Below are 23,183 nucleotides of genomic sequence, written 5' to 3'. Positions count from 1 at the left end.
TGACCTTTCACAATAATTTATTATTCTACAACCATAAACATCAACAGTACACATTTTCTCATTGGTGAACCATGACACAAAACATTCTTCTACTTTTCATTTGCAGTATCTTTACTTGGCGTTTAGCATTAGCAGCTAGCCCGAAATCAAAGCACGTGAGGCAGGGGAAATTTTAAAAAGGTGCCACTAGTTCAGGTTCACTGAGACCACCGCACAGAAGAAAAGAAGGTTGAGCTAAAGCTAAAACAAGACGTGGATGGGGAACTTAACATCTCTTCTTAATTTGTCATAATATCTCAATCGACAGCAATTCCAGAATAATTATCTTAAAAACGTGTAGCTCCAGCTATCATAATGGAAGACTCTTACCCTACACTGTAGATGTACACAAACTGTAATCTCTAATAACATGGATCCACGTACAAAAAGAAGCACAGAATGTATGATAATTCCCAATATATGGAACACGTAACCATCAGTTCATCGACATTTTACAGCGGGTCGATTCAGCTTATATAGTACAAGATATGAACGAGAGAAAAAACACATGCATGCATAGTATAACTCTAGAAATAACATTAACGTGTTTATTTTTAACATTGCTTTTTAACCACTCTGCCTTTCTTTTCATCTGTGTTCAATATTTCCCCCGTAACTGATAACGGGAACGCCACTGCCACCTACTGGAGAGGATGTGCAATTAGTCTATTTTTGCAAAATCAGAAATCTCATAGATGGGACAATAAATATTTTTTTATATTCTGTCTTGATCACTTTTAAAAATATTCTTCAATAATTCTAAACAGGGCAGTAAAGAAATGTTTTCAGGTTTAGATGTATGCATTAAAGATTGTGTGTGTGTGTTTGTGTGTCTGCATGCGCCTAAGTGTGTGCATCAGACCCGCAGTGTGCCTTGCGCCTCCAGGAGAGAACATCATTGTTCGCCTTGTTACGCTTCACTTAATAATTCCGAGTCTCAATCAAGCTAGTACAGTACGGCAGTGGATAAACTGCAGTGCACTGCAGTGGGCGTGCGTGCTGGCAGTCCGCTGTAAAAAGTGTCGGAAGGCTGGGAGAGCAGATTTGCTGAATTTGAAAGAACATGGCCTTGAATCCACACATATTTTTGCATCTTCCAAACGTCAGTTATTCAATATCTGCATATATTTATGCACGCACGCACAAATGTGTTTAGGAGGGGGGAGGGGAGGGGAATCAGCAACCTTGCTGATGTTATTGCTGTTTGCAAAATGGCTCATTTGGGAGTTGTCAAAGCATCTCCTCAGCCGCTGTGCTGGGCCCGATTGGTGACCGCCGCAACCTTTTGACATCACATCATTTGCGGCTCCCCAGTGGGCCTCCACAGAAGCAAGGATTACCGAGCAAATGGAAATAATTAAAGGGGGGATGGGAAGGCAAAATGCTTCAAAGAAGTTTCCTCATTAGGCATTTTCCTCAGTGATGTGTCAGCACTTCCAAAGTGCCACGAATGACCGCTAATTGAAAAAGGCAACAATGGTCAAGATGCACAAATTAGCACAGTCATGGTTGATGTGGGTAGTTGAGGGAAAAGCCCAAGTGCTCAGAGCTCCGTTTCCGCAAATCCAACTGGCACCCCAAACGAGAACTTTCACCATCTTGCTACTTTAAAGTTGGCTCAATTTGATATAGTAGAACCTCCAAAGTTGAACACCAATGAAAGAACTTCTTCCGTTTTTGCCTCTCTTAAATACGTCTGCTTTAAAAGGGGTGGTCCTGTCTCATGCAAATGAGCCACTGTTAGCCCCGCCCCTTCCACTGCAGAATCCTGAGCATGGATTTTGTTACCATGGTGACCCGAGCGAGCTACGGCCAAGCAACTCCTTGATCTAAAGCAACCCGCAGCAATCTAAAGGAAACGAGGGACGTGTGTTTTCACTTGTGGAGGCAGCACTTCAATTTTTGATTAACGATTTCACTACATTGGGTGACACTGTCATCTCTTCGCGGGTATCGTAAAACCAAAGGAGGTGAAATACGATGAAAATGTAAAATTGTAATTTTTTTTTTCCATTTTGACCTTGTCATATTACACTTTTGCTCGACCACATTGTGAATGTATTATCATTTTGAAACAGACATTATTAAAAGCCCAGCAATGCAGTTAACCTCTATTCTTATTACAATATAGTCGGAATGGGAAAAGGGAACCCAATTAACATTTTAAGACTATTAACATATTTAATATTACATTCAATATGATGTCATCCTTTCTATAAACATTTTTTTTTTTTAGTTTACACAATACGTTGAAAGTCTTTGGTAACCAGAGTATTGTGCAAGTCGAGTTGGACGATACCATTTATGTGTTGAATGGACTGGCCGAGCACGTGTCACCTCTCTCGTCAACATTCCGTTCGGGCTTCAGTTCGGACCGTCGTATTCCGGGTTGGTGTAGGAGAAGCCCATGAAGTCATCCTGGTCTAGGTTCATGATGACCAGCTTGTCTGTGGGCGTCAGGTCTACGGCCATCTTGGTGAACTCTTTGTCAAAGTTGCACGTGTCCCGTCGGGTTTTCTGCAATGTGACGGGAAGAAGAGAGGACGCCGATGTGGAGGGAGAGTGAACGTGGACGGAAACATGATTAAATGAAAATGAGATGAGCGGACAGGGATGGAGAAGAAAAGTGGACACTACATTAGGTACGCAGGCATCCTCCAAAGAGATTGAAATTGAAAAAAAGCTAAAGCTAGGCTAATATTCTAAGAACTAGGAGAATGAAAGCTTTCAAAAAAGTCAGAAAAAAATTACAAATTAATTATAAAATAAAATTGACAAAATAAAATAAGATAAATAAAAAAAAATACATAAAAAAATACATAAAATAAAATAGAATTAAACCCTTGAACTAAATAAAATAAGATAAATAAAATAAAAAAATAAAATAGAATTAAACCCTTGAACCTGGATGACTGTAAATACATGGCCGCTATTCGTATATACAGTACTCCTGTTTATCCTGCAGGGATATTGTAAAAAAAAAAGTGTCAGCTCATCAATTTTCTGTTCTTCTGTTTCGAAACTTTAACCACACACACATGCATACATGCTCACACACCCAGCTGGCAGCCATGTAGGGCAGCTCCTAATATGTTCCATCTGAGCACGCTTGAATGTTGCTTAATGCTGTGAGGCAGAATGATGGCGATATGAGAGGAGGAAGAAAAGCAGAGATAAATATCAGTGGCCTTTGGTGGAGATGTGGCGATAGAACCCGCATGCCAACCACAAGCTCACAGGATTATTACATGGAGAGTCATTACTCCGAGTCGTCCTTCTACTTCCTGCCTCCCGCCATCACTTTCCAGGAAGCAGAGGATTAGCGGCGAGTGTGTGAGTGTGTGTGTGGGAGGCACTGAGGAGAGGAGGGTGAATGAAAGGCGGGTATCGAACGCTGACCTGTTTTGGGCTGATAAGCGCTGGCTGCTTTGTGCCGAAGCCACTGGCTTTCATTTTTTTAGGGCCGCAACATTTGGAATTAATTATCACACGCTCCGGAGCTGCAGCGGCTTACTGTGTACAACAGCTATGACAAGCACGCCAATACAAACTTTAGACAGCATCCGCTGCTGTTCAAAATCATTTGCATTAAATCCAGTTGCATCATGAATGACAAAATGACTTTCACCCAACCCAATAGTGGCGTCCTAACATTATCGGAAACTCAGATTTTCATTCACAACTAGAGGTGTCAAAATTAATCAATTAATTGACTGATTATCAGATTAATCGTCTCATATTTCAATTTGTAGTAATTATCGCCAAATCATATTGAAGCATTAAAAAATAATTCTGATTTATCATTTGTGTTTGATCAAAACAACAAACTTTTACTATAAAATATTGCTCAATTGTTTTTTAATCACTGAAGACCAAACGAACAAAACATTTTTTTGACACCTCAAAATCTTACTAATGTAATATTTTAGTTGACGAGCATTATTCCAAAAACAATACAAGTCCATACTTTACCTTGGAGAAGACAAAGGTGTGTCTGTTGCCATAGTGTTATCCAGAGCCTGCATTTCTTAATTTTGGATGAGGGCATTTATTTTCCTATAGCATGAATGTTTTATCAGCATTAAACACATTCAAACCTAACTTCCTGTACCCCAAATCACAGCTCGTAGATTCATTTAACCCATTCGCTCCCTAAAACATATTTGACTTTACAGACTGTACTTTAGCTTTAGTGGCTCAGCAGGGCTGTGTGTATGTAGGTCGTGTTGTGCATGTTATTTCCTTGAAGTCATCAAACCTGCGCTTCCCCCATCAAGGAAAGGCTCTTATGATAAGTGGCAGCCATGAAATATGCACAGCCTGTCGTAGCCGCCCGCCTTGCTCCGTTTGCCGCTCCCTCCCTCCCTCCTTCATTGTTGCATTCCCCTCTTCTTGGTCTCTTTCCCTTCCTCTCTCCAGTCTACTCCCCATCTGTCAGCCTCCATCACTCTAATCTGGCTCCTCCACTGCATGTTGCACCAGCTCAATAAATACACATAGAGAAGAAGAAGAAGAAAAGGCTGCAGACCACTATGAAAGCACACATGACAACTCCCCTGCGCACGACTAATTCTCTTTTTTTTTTTATTGCAAGCCTTGTATTGTAAAATCATAGAAATTTGGCACGTAAAAAGCCTTTTTTCTTTCTTTCCACACCAAAAAGCTGTTTCATCAAACATTTGAAGCGCTGTGGACTAAAACACATAAAGCACCGTTACATGGAAATACTGTAAAGCCTCAATGATAAAACAATTATTTTTTCATGCAGGAATTATTATTTTTTTGCATCGCTGTTATTCAAAAATGCAAACACATCTTGTGACAATACTGACCAACGGGTGCACATTTCTATGCACTTAACTCTGATACTGTTTATTTATGTTATAATACAGGATACCACGTACAATAAATAAAAATGGAGCTGCATTAACGGTAATTTTTAGCTGCATCTATATTTCAAGATTTAATAAGAATATTTTCTTCCTTTCAACTGACCAGCCACAATGTGGCACAGTCTATCTTGCATCTTCTTTACATTTACAAAATAAAACACGACAGTACTACGATTATGGGTTATATAACTCCAAGTCTAATTTTAGCTTAAGTAGACTATGTTGTGGCCAGTTAATGGCAAAGTCTGTCAATGAAAACAGACATTTATGAATAATTTAGTAAAAATTAATGATCAGCTGCAGTGTACTGCTGTAATGATACGAGATGAATTCATTCGAGTAAAAATGGTTGGAGTGAAAAAGAAGTTCCGGTGAAGTGCGGTAACAAATATCAGCACAAGATTATTGCTAAATTGAACAAAACACAAAAAGACAAACATGACTGTGCTTTTGTGACTTGTTCCATTCTGTGCTGCTGCAGTTTGAACGGACACCTTCATTGCACATGCACACAGCGCACTTAAAACGTCGTCTTTAAGTTTCGTCGCTAGGCAACACGACAAACTGTCACAACACATCAACCCCCCCCCCCCCCCCCCCCCCCCACGGTGCTTCCACCTCAGCGAATGACGTGCAAACATTCATTCAGACTGCTTTCCTTTCATTCCTCTTCCACCAGCTGTGGAGCAGCAAGTCAGATAGCGCGCGCTCCATCCATACCAAGCAAGATGGAGCCAATATGGCCGTCCAAACAAACAAACAAGCCAGCCAGGCGTTGAGCCGAGAGGTCAGGCATGCAAAGTTCATTCTCATCCATTCACAGAAACCGGATATATTATGTACACAAGTATTGGCGCCATGCTTTTTTTGTCAAACACAAAGAAAGGAACTGCGAATCCCCCACCAAAAGGAGTTTTGTCTATCGAACACACCATTCAAACCATATTTTACCATCATGATCTCGGAAGAGCACGCAAGTAGGCATGACGGTAAAATACAATGCCTGGGTCCAACTTATTGATATAGATATAGAAACTCATGCACGAAAAGATCAAGCATTCCAATTATAGATAAGAATAAACATACAGTGGCTAAGATTAATATCGACGCTTTAAGGGAGCACACCAGTATTGCAAGCCAAACTCAAGAGTGCCAGAAGAGCCAAGGAAGGAGACGGTGGAGAGAAAATCAAACACTCGGAATGCTGCCATGTATTTTTTTTTTTTGCACCCATATATGTTATGTTATTTAACACAGTTTGTTCACACTGCATGTGAGTAGATATCGGATTTTTTTTATTAAACAGAATTCTTTTTTGCTGAATTTAATATTTTATTTCCCCAAAGTACATTAAACATTTATTTTTAAAAAATCATTATTATCACTATTTTGGCCAAAACAGTTGTAATGCGTTTTCAGATCATCAGAATGTCCAGTAAATTGTTAATAAATCAATTTGGACCTTTAAAATGCAGTGTGAGCAAGAAATGTGTTAATTTGTTTGTGTCTCTAAGACTTGTTGGAATGTTCCAGGTTTGATACCTGCAGAGACTCGCATGCATGTTCTGTATGCAGTAGATTGTGTGTGTGTGAGAGTGTGTGTGTGTGTCCCAATATCCATAAATGAGCTTCAATCAAGCCTGCTCAGCGGCAGGGGCAGGGGCAGTAGGAACGCTTCCAGGGAAATCGGAGTTGATAAAAGAGAATCCTTGGAACTCGTCCTGGTCCAGGTTCTGAATCACTTCGTCGTCGGGAGGGGTCAGCACTGGCGGGTGGCGCGTGAAAAAACGGTCAAAGTTCTCAGCGTCCCGTCCACACTGTTGAGGAGGGAGGGACGGGAGGGCGGATCAGGGGGTGGGGGGGTGGACAAGAATGGATGGATCAAGGAGGGGAACAAAAGAAGGGGGGAGTGGCAGGTAGGGCGGGAAATGACATCACTTGAACATCGTTTCAAATAAGTTCTCCTACTTTGGGCTGTGTTCCAGTTTACTCCTGCGGCAGATTTGGATCACTCCAGACTACAGTGGTACCTTGACTTACATCTTTTTTTAATTCATTCGTTCCGTGACCAGGCTTTTAACTCTCTTGAAATTAACCAAATCAAATTTCACCATTGAAATGAATTGAAATACCGTTAGCCCGTTACAAGTCCAACCAAACTTACCTCAAAATTATATTTCATGATTCCAATAAAGTAAAAAAAGAGCCTAATAATAATAATAATATAATATAAATAATAATAAATATTAAAATAATAATAATAATAATAAAATAATATTAAAACCTAGTAAAATGATTACAAAAATCCTGCGTACAGTGCATACAGAATAATTAATTCACTCACACACACACACTGTACTTTGTAAGTAAAGGTACCACTGTATATTTAAAGTGATAAAAGATCACTCAAATTAATCCCAGCACAGCACTGGAACACAAGTTCCTTGTTTCCAAATATTTGAAACACATTCAACCTCATTTTGAACATAAGGCCACTTAAGTCTCAAATACCCCGTCCCGTGGAGGTGCACGTACATTCCATTTTAAATTATATTTCCATGACAGACAAGTGACAAATCCAAAACTCACTTATGTGAACTTGCAAGAAAAGTTATTGTTTACTTTCTCAGTGTGACCATAAGAAGCCACCCAAAAAAAAGCTTTTAAGCCCAGGAGGTGTGTCGCCCTCTACGTGCATGAAACAAGTTATTAACTTAAAAATGATATTTTCCCGACAGCACGCCTCATGGGGGCTTTAAGACAAGCAATTTTCTGCGTGCGTCTCCATCACTGCGCTTAGCTTTAATTAAGAAAACAAGGATACGATATCCTCTGACAACGTCACCCAGAGGAAAACTCCAAAACTCATTAAATCTGTGTATCTCTGAAGGCTAAATGAAATGAAGCCACCGTGTTTATAGTTTAGGGAAATATGGGCAACACACCGAGGTCAAATGGTATTTTTCGGCTAATTACCTGCCTTTTAACCTCTTTGGGCGACCAGATGGGACAACGTGCAAATTTAGAACGTCCTAATCTCACTTCTATTCTATTCAAAGCGTGTCACTTGTTTTGTTTGCATCAAGGTAAATTGAGAAGTTTCCGTTACAAGGTGCAGTGCACTCCAGGGTAGGTTTCATTTGAGACTGAGCCTGTGAGCATGCAAATAAAAAAAAAAACAGACAAACGTGATTCAACTGTGAACACAAAGAATTGGACAAAGAAAAAGTGTGAGTGGATGGATGGATGGATGGATGGATGGATGGATGGATGGATGGATGGATGGATGGATGGATGGATGGATGGATGGATGGATGGATGGATGGATGGATGGATGGATGGATGGATGGATGGATGGATGGATGGATGGATGGATGGATGGATGGATGGATGGATGGATGGATGGATGGATGGATGGATGGATGGAATGTTGTGGTAGGAAAGATGAACATTGAAGATTGGCCACAAAAGATGAAGACCAAGTGGAAGAAGAAGGCCACGCCACATCAAAAGTTGTGGGAGTCAAAAAGCCAACCAGTCAGTCAGAATGTTTAATCCTCGCTCCAAATCTACTATCCAACCAAACCATAGTCAAATGTGACACACCAAAATCTTGCATTATATAAATAATCTCAACTGTCAGCCATGTGAGCGAGACAACCACAGCATTTTAAAACCGGTTGACAACACAGTCATTTTATTAGGCACACCTTGCCATTTTTTCCGACTAAAGTGGGTGGTGAGTAAAAAAATCAAAAAGCACTAGTGCCATAAAAATATTATTCAGTCATTTGCCCAGCAGCAACAATATTCCTAAAAAGAGAACCCTTCCTCACTAAGTGACTAATTTAAATATTTAATTCACAAGAGAAATGACTAGACAACAAACATTCGAGTTCCTTTTGAATGTCAGCAGGACCAAGACTTCACACAAATATATACACACAAAAGGTTCCTCCCACATTGCAACAACACACACACATACAATAGTAGAATCAAACACACAAAACAGCAGGTCAAGACAACCGCATAAAAAAAAAACCACCTTTTACCAGCAGCGAGGCTTCGGGCTGCGTGAGTATGTGCGTGCATAATAATGGCGCGTGTGTCCGAGTCACCGTGACATCATCGGGCTGCTAATTCTGATCCAAGTAAATTTATCATAGTGAGAATAAACACACACACTGATACGAGGTTGTTTTAGGTCACTTTGTCCAACTCGTATCCTCTCAGCTTTTTTTGCCCGGAGTATGACGCTAAACTCAAACTGACCTCATCTGATAAACTAGAACTTATTCGGGCTAAAATAAAACAAAAAACACGATCTTGACTTACCTGTGATTGTCCCATTCAAAGAAGAAAAAAGAGACAGTGTAAAGTGACAGAGGAGAGCTCAGAGTTTGAAAAACATCAAACTGCAAAAGTTTCCATGACACTTTTGTCACATCGGGTCAAACTTACAGCTTTAGGTTTGAACGGCGGCTGCACTTCCTTGTTCTCCAATTTCTCCCAATCCATGTAGCGGAAGAAGCTGTGGTCCCGAATGTCTCGTTCCCCGTCTGGAGCGCAGCCGAGCCGTTTGGCTGGATGCTTGGTCATCAACTGTCCAGACAGAGCGAAGAAAAGAATGAGGATTATTAGCTTGCTTGCTCTCATGGCACCTGCAGGATTTGTCTGGTGCATTGTTCAGTCTTGTTTGTTTGAAATGTTTGGAGCTGTTGACATTCAAGTGTTATTTGCCTCATCATTTTTTTTTGTTCAAGGTCTTTTACACTCCTACTGTATTATTATTCAACACTGAAACAAGATTTAGTATTTTTAAAGATTTAATATCCATGGCCCCCCCGCCTCTCCCGGAAAAAAAAACTAGCTCCGCCACTGGTAATCAGTCCTTTTCTTTCTCTATGAACTTAAGTGAGCAAGCATCCCCGAAGCCAGCCACGTCTTTTTACCACGTTTGTATTCCCTCGGGCAAAATTAAAGAGCATTTATGACGTCTGTCCAGGCAAAACTTAAGAAAGTCAACACGGCCACTGATGTGTGTGTTTATGTGTGTGTGTAGGTGGGGCGTGCCTCCCTGAGGAGCAGCAGTCATAGCTCATTACATTAGAACTAAAATAACATTTTTCACGGGTCAGTCAATTACGCACACACAAAGGCAGACGCGCATTCTCGTGAATAAACACAAAATTACAGAAAGGAATTGTTTACACACGCTGCTGCTTCCATTCTCTTTTTTTATGGACCATAGGAAGGCTGAGAGATAAAATTATTCTCAGGCAACCTGCTGATAGATGACATATGTATATTTTTTGATGAGTCATCAAATGTAGTGAAAATACTGGACATATTAGACGGCGTTAAAATAACTTTTTGCTGACGTCGGCAAAATCTATTTACCTCATCAAAACTCCCAACAATTCAATCATTATGATATTTTCAGCGACATCTTATTTCCTACATTAGTGCTGCTCCAATTCATCAAAAGTGAATCTCATGTCATGTGATGGTGCGAGAGAGTGCGTGCACTTGTGTACTGTGTGTATAGGAACAAATGTGTTCAATTAGTCTTGAATATTGTAACGGCGTGTTTGTATAGAACATAGCGTATGTGCTTCTGCTAGCATACATGTGTGTGTAGTCCATTGCTGGCAATAAAATATAGATGGCGGCTCGGATAGAATCAGGGGAGTGGAAACATCTGATCATTCCCTTTACACACTTTGAACATACAATTTTAGTTTTTTTTTTTAAAAAGCATGAATTCCTCCACCTATACACAAGTTCCAATGACACAATCTTTGAATTGATGTGTTAGGTGGAGCAGAAAACCTTGCACCTGCTCGCGGCGGATTCCGATAAGCAAAACAATAATACGACGGGGCTTGTTGCGATCGCATTTACACGTTGTCTTCACTTCTGAGAAACGCAGCCTCGGACGGTGATTTTTCTCGCAAATGGAAATCTCATGTCAGGCTTCAAGTCGTCTCCCCCGCGTGGCGCGTTAACCCGGGCGCTGCTAGCGAGGCGCGGTGGGATCTGTGGGGGCGGACGGAGGCGAGCTTTCACGCTTCAACGGTGATCCACTACAACCCAGTAATCATCACTAATACATAACGTGGCCTGTAGATGCGTGTGTAAATGTGTGTGCATATTTTGGGTGGGTCTGTTTTTGCAAAGAGTGAACATTGTTGACATCAATTTGCTAGCAAAAGCACGCCAAGCGACTTTGGCTATGAGAATACGTGGATAGGATTCAAGTTTGTGCAGTGAGAGGTCATGTGTCTACACTCATGAGACACTTCATTAGGTACACCTACCCAATCCGATAATTGATGCTTTTAAAGCGTCTATCTTTGCTATTTTCAGCTCCTTACTTTTTTATTGTTTTATATTCATAAGATATCATCCAAATATTTTTACTAATTATAAGGACCGATGTGTTTGTACGTACATATTTCCAAACCAGGAACTCCCTGTCCGTGGTTTTCTGACTAACAAGAACATGAGCTACCTTGTGATTACAATTTTTACCGTTCCTAGGAACAGGACATTTAAAAATAATCACGTCAAACGAGCGACGTGCTACTTTCCCGAGGCAAATACATTATTTTTCAATCATACGCAGCAGCCTTTTAGTAAATTTGATAAAGCCTAAAAAAAAAAAAAAATCCACTCTGCAGGCCCAGCGACCAAATTTTGTTATGTTTCATTAAAATTACAGAAGTGTATCTAATGTTACGGCCAGTATGCGTTTCATGAACTAAAAGAGTAGCCGAGAGCAGAGTTCACTCAAATATGCTGAATATCGATGAAACTTGGGATTACCTGGTCCGTGGCCAAAGAGTGTGTGTGTGTGTGGCCACAATTTAGCACGGTCAGTGAGGCACAAAGGTCGAAGACAACATCCAGGCTGTGTGTATTGATGGGCCTTATATTGCTTGAGAAGTGGTCCAGCCCAGTTAGGCAGCTTCATTTTAACTGTCCAGTCTACTCTGAAGAGTTCCCACAGCTCGAGCCATTTCATTAGTGCACCGCAGTGTGTGTGTGTGTGTGTTAGAGGATGTGCAATGAAAGAAAAAAAAAAACAATGAGCAGCGGGCAGAGAGAAGGACGTGAAGGAGAGCGCTTATGACAGAGAGATGGAAGCAGGACAGATAGCGAAAGCGAACAATGTTGTTTCATTGCACATAAAATGTTCCCTCACAATGGTTTTAATTATGCAGATAATTTTGATGTCCCTCTCGCTCGCTCGCTCTATCCACTCTGTTTCCACTCTTCTTCCCTTTCTCAAATAAATGCCATCTCCTTCCAATTTTTTTCTCCTTTCACATACTGTACGTGTGATGGAGGGACCTTGCTCGGTGGGTAATAGAGAAATTGTGCACACTCACCCCTTTACAGATAGCCACGGCCTCCTTGGACATGGATTTGGGATAAGAGACATGGTGCTCCATGATGGACTGAAATAACTCGTCCTCATCCTCACCGTCGAACGGCGGCTGCGGTACGAATCAAACACAGAATACACATTTTATTTAACCTATATTTTATCACTACTATTGCCTACATATTCCTGATTTGAACTTTTTAATACCAAATTACAGTGGACCTCAACACCAAAAAAAAAAAAATCTCTGAATACAACCAACCAAATGAGATGTGCAGCATTTAAACAATCACATCATCTCCTAACAATTATTAATACCCGAATGAGAGGAAAACTCATTAAGGGATGTAATTTCATAACTCAACTTCTCATTACACACTGTCAAATATTACAGGATACAAAAGCATCAGTGTTAATTTTTTTTGGGGGGGGAAAATCATGAATATAAATTCATTTTTACAACTTATCTTATTAAAATAACATTATTTTCTTTGACTGTTTGTTCTTTTCGGACTTAAAACATACGCACCTGTCCGGCTAGCATTTCATAAAGCAGGACTCCAAAGGCCCACCAGTCCACCGATTTTCCATAAGGCTGGTAAGCTATGATCTAAAAGATAAAGATTGATCATTATGGTATTGATTAAACAAAGACGAGGGTAATTGAGACACAAAATGTCAGTCGATATAAAGATGTAAATATCAGTAAAGGCAAACAAGTCTACCTCAGGTGCAATGTAGTCAGGTGTTCCACAAAAAGTTTTGGTGGTGACTCCATCGTTCATATTTTCTTTGCACATGCCAAAATCGGCGATTTTAATATGGCCCTCGCTGTCCAGCATCACATTGTCCAGCTTGAGGTCTCTGTTAAAATTCAGAATAAAACTCACTGAATGATTTATTGTGAATTAGAAAAAATGATGAGCATAATAAAAAGCTAAATACAGACAATTAAATAATTTGCAAAAAATTAACTTAATGATTAACAATACAACTTAAAATATTTTATTATCAAAATAAATTTTATGCATTCTTCATGCACACTTTTTTCCCCCACCACACATCTGGCCTAATTGTCCGTTTAGAAAATCAAACAAGACGCACGAGCTAAAGGATTGTGGTCAAACCTATCTCGAGATTGACGTTACTTAATGTCGTGGTCAATGCGTCTAGACGGGTCAGCGTAAACGTGATGGATTTCTTGTCTTGCGTTGTGGCCGTTACCTGTAAATGATGCCCTTCTGATGCAGGAAGAACAATCCAATGGCAATCTCCGCCGAGTAGAATCTACAAATGAACAGAAAACAGGCGTAATTAAAAAGAAGCTGATGGAAAGGACAAGGCGAGCACGTTCAAAGGTCAACGCTGTCTCTTCAAGGCCAACTGATAAGATCAACAGTCTGGACACACTGACCCCCGCAGCCAAGCAGATATGAGAAGTTTTTTTTTTTTTGCAGGCCGTGCACAATCGACATCTTGTCGCTAAGGCGCTTTGTGAAAGACGTCAGGAGACATTTTGAGTGCGTGCAAAGTGGTGACGAATATGCACAGCCTATTTAGCGCTTAATCTGTGAACAGAATGACACCCCGGAGGGCCATGGCTGTCGCACAAAGCTAACGTGACCTTATCCTTTTCCCCACAAAAAAAGACGTTTTAAGGCAGCACCGATCCAAATATGGTGGATGAAAGACGAGCCATTGAAGAATTCATCACGTTGCCAGACAAAGGGCCCGCTTTACGACAATCCCCAAATAGAATGCACAAAATGAATTTAGCCATTTAGAATTCAGTAGACGCAATCTTGCTTGAGTCAGGTTTGGGTGAACAATCAAGTTTTTGCACACACACAAACCTTTTGTAAATTAGGCCCAAAGAGACGGATGGCTAACGAAACACATGAAGGGCGAACGTCAAAGAAGCTCTTAGCCTGGCTGACAGCTAGCTTGTTAAATATGTCAGTGCGTTGGGTTCAACTTGACATCACAGATCTCTCCGGCAACATTTATTATTTCCTGCCTTTTTTCAGGGAGGTGTTTGAGTTCACACGCGAGAGCTGGATGGTTTATTATTATTATTATTTATTTTTTTTACAGTTTACATAAGTCATCTTTTTTTGTGCACGCTTTGCGTCTACTCACACAGCATGGGGCTCTTTGAACTTGCCGACCTGCTGAATCTGATACATGAGATCGCCGCCATTGATGAACTCCATGACAAAGTACAAGCGGTCCTGTAGTGAGAAAGCAGCGATGATAGAAGAAAAAATAAATACAATAAAATAAAAATAAATACATAAATAAATAAATAAAAAATACATAAATATATAAATACATAAATACATAAATAAATACATAAACAAACAAATAAATATACAGGTCAAAACAGGGTTCAGGGAAAATGCAAAAAAAAAAAAAAAAAAAAAGATAAGAAAGGTGATGGGGTCAAACGGTAGTCATGAGAATAGAAGGATGACATTGGTAGCGAAAATGGACCAATAAAGACTTATTCCACAACTGAGCCAACACAGTCACATCAATTTCAGATGCCATCCTCTTCCATTAGCAGGAGAAATTGCCAATAAAGATTTTTCTACATGGGCCAGTGTTCGCTGTGTGTCTCCACGTCGTCGTGTGAGCTTGACTATTATTCCATAACTCTCATTTTTGTGCAGCGTGAGCTTATTGTGAATTTCCACCGCGCTCGGATGATCAAACTATACGACGACACATTACAGCCGACGATAAATATGAGCGTGGTGGAAGTATGTAGGGAGGTCGTCTGCTGCGTGGAGAATTAGTGCTGCAGAGGATTAACACACTCCCTTTTTCTGTGCGCACCCTCGCGTGCGTCATCGAAGTTTGCCTTGAACAACAACTACGAGTGCATGTCCGAGCACATTATTCTCACAAATCAATACACACATGAAAGTCTGCCACGTATATTAAGGACGTAAATGACGTGCTCTCCGAGTTGAGCGCGGCGGCGTTCCCGAGCTATATTTATTCCTCTGTTGACTCATTTTAAGAGCGATATTATGGATTATACGTCACAGGGATGAGCACGACTCCGCCGTGGATCTGGCTCGTTCGTGTATTACGGCTGTGAGACGTAGTTAAAGACGTCAGAGTCCAGTGGCGATGTCACAGCCTAGCGCTGATTCATTTCATTTGGAAATTAAATGAAATGAAAACAACCTCAGAAGAAAAAAAAAAATATCTGCCATGTTTGGTAGCTGTAAAATTACATGTATGCTAATTTTGTTAGCTTGTCTATGGTGTTTCCCATGATATGTTAGCATCAAGATAGCAAATTTGTTAGATTAGATTATCTGGTTTGGTTGAACATACTGTTTATCTAAATTTATAATTATATAATGTTTAATTTTGATTTATGTATCACAGTTGAAGTGAGAGTCATTAAGAAACAGTTTGAAGCATGCACAAACAAAATGAAAGGAAATAATCTACCATGGTTTGGAATGTGGAGTGCAGTTGTGTTAAGAACGGCGGCTTTCCCGAGAGCGCCAACACCCTTTTCTCCACCATGGTACATTCCACGTCATCATCTTGGATCACCACATCCTTCTTTAGGATCTTGATTGCGTACAGGTCCTCGGTCCCTTTATGCTCTGCAAGCATCACCTAAAAAGAGAAGTGCAAAATTTAATCTGACAGTCTTATCATTCAAAAAAAATAACATTTGACAAATAATCACAGAATGAATGTATACTAAGAGCAGAATGCCAGTGCTCTAACTCTAAATTAAAAAAAAAAGTCTCCTAAATGGAAGACAATTTAAACTGCATTATCAGCATTTAACGTCTAAAGCTACTCCGTTAAACTCTGCCGCTTATCAGTCTCAAACCAATATAAGCATGAGCGTGTTTTATCTTGAAAAGAGCCAATGAAAAGAAGAATATTTTAAACACACAGCAGAGTTTCCATTAACAGGGAGAACAGTGTGTGTGTGTGTTCCCCAAAAGGCTAATTGAGTTTTGGAACCTCAATGGAGGCTCTTTAATCCAATTGTTTTTATTTTTTTTTCCATTTTTAAACCGTCTAATATGTTTGTTGCGTGCATTAGCATAGAAAAGGGGGGGGAAAAAAAAGTTTAATGCACTTTTCGGAAGCTCTGACTGACTTTTACTTCATGATACCTATGAGATCAGAGAATTATCAGATTTGCTGTTTATGCCTTATAAATATTCAGGTATGGTAATATGCAGGGTTTATTAGGCTACAGGGGAGTGCTGCACAGATGGACACACTATCTGTGTGTGTGTGTGTGTCGAGGGCGGCCACAGTTCAAGAATATGCAGTATATGATCTTTAGCATAAAAGTTCAGCAAGCACTTGAACTTTGCATATGTAGAGGTTGATAATATCCGGTCACCAAAGCGATGAGTGGCTTTCCATCTGGTGTCAACAGGATGACGACCATCTGGCTTGAACCTGATTTTGCTCGGCCGCAAGGACGAGTTTTCCTTAAATGGGGGGGAAAAAACAGAGCAGTGTCGCTCCAGATTGACTCGTACACTTGATTTAATGGCGGCGTGTTGCTACAGTACAGCGTCAATGCTGTTTTAGCCAATAAAGTTGTTCAGGGTCATTTGACAGAAAGGCAGGCCCGGGGTCACAAAGTGTCGTAAATGATGCCACAGCCGCTGTTCCGTCTGCTGACCTTGCACGCTGGATGCACTCGGGGAAAGCGGGCGAGAAGCACAATCTACTGCGCGACACTGCAGTGCATCATAGCGCAATATGTTACAACACACGGCGCCGCGTTGCATTAGTCGGAACTGTCAGCTTTAATAACGCCTCCCCGAGCGGTGTGTCCGCCTGTCGATTATGAGGGAGGGGACGGACTGATCGTGCGCGAGTGTTAACATCATCGTTTTATTACAACCTTGTCCCGTCAATTAATTCTTCTCACTTCTGTTTGATACTGGTGAACACTATTAAAACTATATATCGAATAATACAAATACCTGCCTTGACACACAAGTTTAATTCGTTCCAATGCCAAATTAGCGTTCCCCATTGAAATGAATGAAAATGCTATTAATGCGTTCCAACCCCCCTAAAAAAAAATCCTGCAATGTTTTTATTTTAATAAAAAATCCAGTAATTCAACAGTTTATGCGGTGAATTGATGAAACAAACATTTTCATATTCAACAGTAATACCTCTCTGACATCATCACTCAAAACTAACCAGTATATAATCAAATATATTCTTGTATTGGACAAAGTGTGCGTCATCAGAGGCTGGCACATATTGTGCTTTTCATGAATCCACGCGAGCGTTTGTTCTCGATGCATATTTGGCATTCCAACAATGCGAGACCCTCGACTCGGCTTTCAGCACCGAGGCGGCACGGTGGTGCCTGTTGCCATAGAAACAGGCATCCAAGGTCTAAAACAGTCAATTGTCCCTCTCTCGTTGCGTATGTGTCACTTTCTCCCCGCTGTTTTGGTCGCCGTGCTCTCTCTCTCTCCCTTTCAGTTTTGCTTTCTTGCCTTGATTGTCATTCATTCACGTCAGCTACCAAGGTGTCCCTGTGCCTGCTCTCTCACGTCGCTCCATTCAGCCTGTTCTCATACACCTGCTCTTTAAAATTCATTCACGTCGACCACACGCCCATCTGTCTCTCGGCTTTCATCGCTCAGTACTTGTCACGTCATCTTAGTCCCTTTCCCTTCATTTCTCTTTCTCTACCTGCGTTTGATCACGATTGATTCTTTGGATGTCTCGCTTAGACTTTTTGGTTCACCGCTACTTTGCTTTCCTCTCCCCAAACACTTTGTATGGAGCTTTGATGCCATTCTGGACCATAGAAGTGAAGTAGAAAGTAAGGAATAAAAAATAAAAAGTCACCTTGCCAAAACTGCCCTTCCCCAGCACCATCAGGAATTCAAAGTCGGACAGCTTCATGCGATCTTGGTTGCCGTTGGAGTCGAAGCGGGCGGCGTTGGCAGATTTGCCTTCGGTGTTCTTGCTCGGACCAATTTTTGCCCTCTGGATCGGGATGAGAGACGAATGTAAGAACACGACACCCCAGTCTTTAAGAGGATAAACATAACTCATTAAAAGATTATTCGGATTGGAGCGAAAAATTATTTCTCGACTCCACGTACCTACTCATTGAAATGTACCTAATGAAGTGACCAGGGTGTGTCAGCCAGCTTTTCCATCGTGATGGATTAAAACAATTCATGTAAATGCAGAACTAATACAATCCCAGTAAACTGCAGCAATTCCCCCCTCACTGTTTCCCCCTTGGTGTGTGCATGCATGATACTCCCCCCCCCCCCCCCCCCCCCCTTCCGCCCCCGCCTGGTGCTGTTCCGCACAGCGTGTCCGAGGACCATGACCTTCAAGAGTCTGAGTGAAAGAAAAACAGATAAAGAGACAGAAGCTCGCAGGAGGCCAATGAGGACAAAAGCGATAAGCAAAAGAGCGGGAGGGGAAAACATCGGGAACAGAAGGGGAAGCAGCGAGACATGCAGGAAATGTATATCGAGCGGGCAGGAAGCCATAATAAGTGGTGAAATAAAGCAATGCGCGTAGGATGAGCATTTAACGGGGCTGGCGAGATGTTCTCCATAAATCAAACTAGCCTGCGAGAAGACCAATCTGATCCATTATTGATCACAGCAATTTATCGACGTATTTGGGGCTGCTTGTACTTGGGTGGCCAAACCGTGACAAGTCGCATTTATGAAAAGTGGACCACAGTGGTGTGTGTGTGTGTAGCGTGCGATGCTCAATGACACATCGGTCAGATAAGCCAAACATGGCGTATAATTCTGTAAAAATAATTAGAGTGTGCGGAAGCATTTCCCGAATATGGGTCAGCAAGGAGCATAATTAATTCTATTTTAGATGCTGGATTCGCCATAGCATGTTGGGCTAACGCAAGATGGCAAGGGAAAATTCCGAGGCCATACTTTGTAGCGCCTTGGGGCCTCCGCACAAGACATCAACGATAATATTAGCTAGACAGTGTGGATTTTTTAATACAGTTTCGTGATGTTCATTTTTTTGCATCGATGGTGGACGACCGCAAGTGAGACCAACAAACAGCGACGACGTGACATTTGGCAGTCGGCGAGGAGGACGACAAAGCAACAGTCGTCTTGTGCCCAATGTGTTAATAATGGCCTTGTGATCAGATTCACACATACACACTCATTTGTGCACACAGACACACACACTCCCCTGCAGTGTGCCAGACTGGCTGGTAAGTGTGTGGCTGCCAAATGCTAATAGCTCTCCAAGAGAGTGTCTCACACACACACTGGGTTGTAGTAAACAGGCCCACCTCAAATTTCTGCCGAAGCTCCTCATTGCCCTCTTCCCCCTCGGGCGGAACGGGAACGTTGAAGTACTCGCCTTCTTCCTGGGAGAGCATCTTAAACCTGAGGACAGAGCATATTTCCACTTAAATCAATTCCCAATTAGTTGATACAATTTAGACATTAACTGCAGCCATTAGGCCGGGGCTGCCGACAGTTAGTACGCCAATTTAAAGTGTGAAAGAATGATCGGCTCATTATTTCGCAATTCCCTCTCCTTCATGGTAATCTCGCAAAGCCTGACAGAGGAGCGAAGACACTTCTCATTGCGCACAATCGATAGGAGACAATTTCACATTTAGTCCGTTACTGATGCCACGTTTGACTCCTCACAACTCGCTAGATAACCTCCAAAAATTCACAGTCAATTATACGCCTTGGCTTTCGAAAAATAATAGTCATATAAGCCTTGAATTATTTACATCGTATTTTACTTTGATCATTTTCATCTACTGGTGGAATGATTTTTTTATTTTTTTACTACTCCTTCACTTACATGTCTTTTTTTTTTTTTTTTTTTTAACTGTAACTCAATAAGTCACGATCATTATTAAAAAAAAAAAAAAAACACATTTACAACATATACACAGTACTGTAAATTCCAATACGCCCGACAGACACACTGGAAATAAAAATAAAGCTTTGGGAAAGATTCCGCTCTTTAAAAGACGCCTCCCGCAGAGGCCAATAATATTTTTTTTTTTTAGCTTGCAAAAGCAGATGTTACGTTCATGTCATTGAAAAGTGCCTACAGCGTCTCCATACCACCATTTTGCCTCAAATGCCGGCATCTCATTAAAAGCCCTGACGGTCGTGTCAGCAGAAAGAAGGGATGAGAAAGAGAGAAAGCGAGAATGGGCGAGAGAGAAAACAAGTGGCCGAGGGAAGATTTCGGCACGGGGGGGATGTCGCCACAATCGCAAGAGCCCAAACCAAAGTAGTTCTCCGACAGCGCACTAACGAACAAGGTCACCTTCACTCTCCCTCCTCTTCCTCCTCCTCCTCCTCCTCCTCCATCTCACCATCCATCCACTCCTTGTTTTTGCAGCTCCGAGATGCCAAAGGACAGAGATCCCATGAAGTCATTACGGCTGGTCAGGTCCCAATCCCACGCCTCCACGGAGAGGCGGCGGTCCTTATCGCACTCCTTCAAGTGGCTTGAAGAGAAACAAACATCTAGTTTGGTGGGCCATGATCTTCCAAATACATTCATGCAAACATGTTTTTATTTATGCAAAATTCTGCTCCAATACATAACACACCAAAGCAGCGATGATGATTTATTAAACACATAACTGGATTCAACGGTAAGAAACAAGCCCAAAAGCGTGGTTTTATTAATATAAGACGCCAGATGTTGTTATCGGAGCGCCAGCGGTTACGTACGCTTGGAAAGCGGCGCGTAATGTGATGCTTTTACAAGACGGCGCCGACCGAGCGAGTGAGAAGACTAAATGAGGAACACAAGATGAAAGAGGAGGGAACCCATCGGGTTGGGAGAGACTGATGGAGGCAGATGAGAAGAAAGGCAGAGATGGCCAAGCGGCTCTAATTAATGGAGAAAATTAAAAAACAAAACAATGATCAAGGGTGGTGTTAAAAAAAAAAAAATATATATATATATATATATATTAAAAATAATTTAAAAAATTAAAACAAATAAATAAAAATAAATAAAAAATAAAATAAAAAAGTGCTTACAATTTAAAGGTTTCATTCCAGACGGGGTTGAGACAGCACTTGATGGTCTTGGTCTTTTGTTTACTTTCGCTGCGAGGATCTGGGATGAGTTTAAGCTTCACGTACGGGTCTGATAGACCGTTAGGATCCATTGGGACAAGATTCCTGGCCTCCTTGACTGCGGGGAGGGAAAAAGAAAGAAATTCATACAAAAATGGAAAAAAAGATTCCAAGAGAACACTTCTTGTAAATCAGCCATGAAAATGACTCACCCTGCCTTTGCATTTACAATTTCTATTCAACAAATTGATTTTGAGAAAGCAAATAACTGAAAAGGTTTACCACTTATGCTTTTGTCACAGTCGGCGAATGTAATCACATGCAACATTAAACATCATTTAACAGTCTGTTTTTGTGCTTGTCGATTGTCTGGAGGGGGAAAACAAGGTGGGATCATTGCCACGAAAACAGACGTTGACCTTTGTTGCAAAGTTTTTCGAGCCCGCATTCAAAGAAATTCTGAAATCATCCAAACCTAGTTCCAATGTTTCAAGTAGAATTTTTATTTTGTTTTGCTTATTTATCCCTCACTTTCTTTTCAGCACTTTCTTTTTACTACGGCACTTTTCTTTCATTTGTTCGCCATGCCAAGATGGAATTTGGGAGAGGCTTATTTTGTCTTTAGTGGCGCTACTGTGTCAAGTGCCCATTTGATTTCCTTGTTAAAACCATCCACAATAAAACGACAAGAAGAGGCTAAAATAAAATGCTAAACTGGAGCGTCTGTTAAAAGGTGAAGCAAATTAGCAGTTATTTTAACATTGTATGCACTTTTAGGATTTGCAAAACAAAGATGTTTGATTGCCCTGTATACGGGCACTCCGTTGGGGAGGGGGGGGGGCAATAAATATTAGATGATGCCTGTTAAAGTGACCAGCAAATTCTGGCTATAAAGAGGCTAGCATGCCAAAGAGTCTCATAGGACTCTTGCAGTAAATAGTCTGTGTGTGTCTTTTATATGCTTGGCTCTTGTTTATTTTAATGCATGAAATGGGATTGCCCATATACCACACTATAAGTGTGCTTACGTGTATTAAATGTTATTTACATATATTGTTTGTCAGTGTCAGGGATTGAGCTGCAGTGTTAATTGAATACCGGTACCCTTTACCTTTTTTTGTAAGATTTCCGGTAATAATAAATTTTTAAAAATCCTAAATGCCATTCTGATGTCATATTGCGCTATGAGCCTGCGAGTGACATGGCCGGAGTACTAAATGAGGAGAACTCCCAAAGCCACAATGTTGAGAGTGCATTTCCCCCTGCTGGTCACTGTGTCCTTGAGCCAAATGCTTGACTGCCCTCCATCTCCACAGATGCGGTTCTGCCACTAACACTCAGCTTTGATCTCCCCGAGTGACCTAAAAGTGATCAATAATTTTTTTCCTTTTCACTCATGTCTGCTGCTTTGATTTGTGTTCTCTGGCATTGATGCATTTTGCCATGATGAGGTGCTCGGGCCATTTCTGGTGCTTTTACAGGCGCTTCTCAGACGTTCTATGTTCTCTGCTACACTGCATTGAGGTTGGCAGCAGCTGATGTGGACTTAGTGACCCCTGTGGATGCAAAGAAATATTGCACCAAAAACGCTGCAAACTGCAAAGTAATGTTGGTAACAAGCTGCATTTATTGCATAAAATTTAGTTTTTTGATATATTTTCATGTTTATGTTTTTAAGTTTGACCAATAACAGCTTGTGCGATCAGATTTTATCTTGCATTGTAATACATACCTATGATATTTCAGGAGGAAAAATGGTGCTTA

The 23,183-nt window shown here is 41.0% G+C and overlaps 1 protein-coding gene across 2 annotated transcripts in view; it reads right to left on the bottom strand.

Moving 5' to 3' along the window:
* Positions 1-23,183, bottom strand: part of LOC125983525 (protein kinase C beta type) — a 38,380-nt gene continuing 15,197 nt past the window's right edge. Inside the window, exons 6-17 of one of the 2 annotated variants that reach the window (XM_049744875.2) lie at positions 21,381-21,537; positions 20,702-20,836; positions 19,646-19,742; positions 18,199-18,339; positions 15,790-15,963; positions 14,461-14,552; positions 13,546-13,608; positions 13,047-13,185; positions 12,851-12,931; positions 12,326-12,433; positions 9,393-9,533; positions 1-2,556 (exon numbers count right to left, since the gene is read on the bottom strand). In XM_049744875.2, the coding sequence (XP_049600832.1) occupies positions 2,404-2,556; positions 9,393-9,533; positions 12,326-12,433; positions 12,851-12,931; positions 13,047-13,185; positions 13,546-13,608; positions 14,461-14,552; positions 15,790-15,963; positions 18,199-18,339; positions 19,646-19,742; positions 20,702-20,836; positions 21,381-21,537 (1,481 nt within the window). In that variant the 3' untranslated portion in view covers positions 1-2,403. Of the gene's footprint in view, positions 2,557-4,596; positions 6,749-9,392; positions 9,534-12,325; positions 12,434-12,850; positions 12,932-13,046; positions 13,186-13,545; positions 13,609-14,460; positions 14,553-15,789; positions 15,964-18,198; positions 18,340-19,645; positions 19,743-20,701; positions 20,837-21,380; positions 21,538-23,183 lie in introns of those variants that run through there. The other variant, XM_049744873.2, reaches the window with a different exon arrangement.

Source organism: Syngnathus scovelli, chromosome 16, assembly GCF_024217435.2.
Source record: "Syngnathus scovelli strain Florida chromosome 16, RoL_Ssco_1.2, whole genome shotgun sequence".
NCBI classification, from domain to species: Eukaryota; Metazoa; Chordata; class Actinopteri; order Syngnathiformes; family Syngnathidae; genus Syngnathus; species Syngnathus scovelli.
Note: the sequence above shows the minus strand (reverse complement) of the source record. Positions and strands in the feature narration are given on the sequence as shown.